The sequence below is a fragment of the Perkinsus marinus genome, assembly GCF_000006405.1.
Source record: "Perkinsus marinus ATCC 50983 genomic scaffold scf_1104296947914, whole genome shotgun sequence".
NCBI classification, from domain to species: domain Eukaryota; phylum Perkinsozoa; order Perkinsida; family Perkinsidae; genus Perkinsus; species Perkinsus marinus.
In genome coordinates this window covers 1-2,036 of record NW_003210406.1, presented here as the reverse complement: position 1 = coordinate 2,036, position 2,036 = coordinate 1, and the positions used below count along the sequence as shown (strand labels likewise).

Genomic DNA, 2,036 nt, shown 5'->3' with positions numbered 1-2,036 from the left:
CACCAAGTGACGTGACGTCACTTGGACGTCACAGGAACCGTGGAATCACGCTAAGCTAAGCTGTAACCCATGCACCGGTGCGTGTCGACTTCCCTCCCACGGCTGTTCGGTTGCACTGAGAGTATCCTCTCCCGACAGAAATCTGGCCTTCTCTTAAGGGCAGCTGAACTTAATCTCAACCCACCCACCTCAACCCGTGTTACTGGAGGAGTCTCTGGCTACTTGCCGTAGCACCGTAAAGTACTCCCAAGCAGCCAGGCTCCGAATTCCACCACTCGGCAGCAGGCCGCGAGTTGGAACTCCTCGCCCATCTCAAGTGACTTTGGGATTTCATAGTTATGCCTACTAATACTGTTACGTTTTATAACAGTCGTTCGAATGAGCAACTAGAAGAATGAAGTACCTTAGCCTAGCAGTAGACACATTACACAAAGGGGTAACGATATCATACGACACACGACTCAGACTGTCACACTTCATCGTGGTATCGCCGAAATAGGAGTGGTTTATGATCATCTCTTGAGAGCAACTCCAATCACTCTCTGGATAGATGATCCCTTCATACGACCGTATGATAAGGCCCACATCATGAGCAGAGCATTCGACCACCCGAGTGTCGGGTCCACTACAACTAGTTATGGGAGCTCACACGGCACACTTTACACTCACTGAGACTTCAAGTTGTAGAGTAAAAAGCCATTCGTTTTGAAGGTAGTTGTCTAGAATATACAGTCCGAGGACCATCTACAAGGTCGTCACGTAGACTTGAAAAACGCATCCCTCAATAGAATGATAGTGAAAACGTCCAGCACTCAGTCAACCGCGAGTCACGGTCATACAGTACTATTCTACAACATCAGTTCGCCTCTTCTTAGCAGCATGCGGCGACTCCTCATCATCCTCCTATAATAGAAGTAATGCGACGTTCACCTCCAATGGGCTCACCCCCTCATCATCATCGACCCCTTCCTCCTCCTCCTCCTCTTCCTCATCATCATCAGATTCGCTCGTATATGCATCTTCGTCGTCGTCCTCCGGCTCGGAGTCCTCGAAAACTACCTTTTCCCCCTGACCGAATAGGAACCGATTATAAAACTCCCCTAACCGCAACTCAGCCATAGTACATTCCTATCATAACCATCGAGTGCCTGGAGACTGGGTAGAGCTTTCAGAAGCTCCTCACGGTACGCGGCTTTCACCAGTTGCTCGTCGTCGTCTTCAACAACACCACCAACCGGATTGCTGATGTCAGTCAAAATGCACGAGGGAAGTCTAACGTTAGCTTACTCGATCAAATTTAATATGCGAATGTTGACGAGTTTATGTATGGGACTTAGTGCCTCCAAGTCGGCAAATCTGATGGGAATTTCAGACCCGTACTAACATCACGTTACTACTTGTTGTTCGCGAGGTGGAGTTCTTGCAAAGTGTCTCTTAAATTACCGAGGGCCTCAAGAGACTTTCTGTCAATCAAGTTATTGGCTGAAAAACAACTCATATATTTCTCCACAGGAATTCAGAAGTTCGATAACTACAGTTTAATTCGAGACGTTCGATTTTGGTGCCCTCTGGGAAGGGATGGTCTATGACCCCAACCTGACAGTTGTTGAGAGACAGAAGCCCCACGTTGCAGTCCTTTAGAAATGACAGATCCCCCAACACTGGAATTGACAGGCCATCTAGCATAACCTGAGCCGCCGCTGAGCATGTGGGAGCTCACAACGTGTCACCGTGTTAGTACTTCCTCGAGTTTTTCAAAGTGTTCAACATCCTGTTCCTTAGCATAACGTTTGAAGGCCTCCAACAGTGACGGTATTTGGGCTACCATGATAGAGATAGAGAAGGGTGCAGTTCAGGGAGGACAACGTAGGGTGCGTCACGACTTGGAAAATGAAGAGAAAATCACCTCTGGGGTGATTCGAACCTGCGCGGGTTTTTAGCCGATAAACTCGCTCAGCGTGCGTTGTCCGTAATGAGCACGCTACCGGGGCCGAGTGTCCGCACAATCCGGGTCGAGTGTCCGCACCCGCGGAAGG

General features: G+C 49.0%; 1 protein-coding gene across 1 annotated transcript; it reads right to left on the bottom strand.

The window, feature by feature from the left end:
- Window positions 1-807: 807 nt before the first annotated feature.
- On the bottom strand, window positions 808-1,828 carry Pmar_PMAR027119 (casein kinase II subunit beta, putative; the record flags this gene model as incomplete). The annotated part of the gene is made up of 7 exons (XM_002779036.1): window positions 808-903; window positions 946-1,068; window positions 1,125-1,242; window positions 1,288-1,356; window positions 1,398-1,482; window positions 1,536-1,689; window positions 1,742-1,828. 7 exons carry the CDS (start codon window positions 1,826-1,828, stop codon window positions 844-846), a joined length of 696 nt encoding a protein of 231 aa, XP_002779082.1. The 3' UTR covers window positions 808-843.
- Window positions 1,829-2,036: the final 208 nt, after the last annotated feature.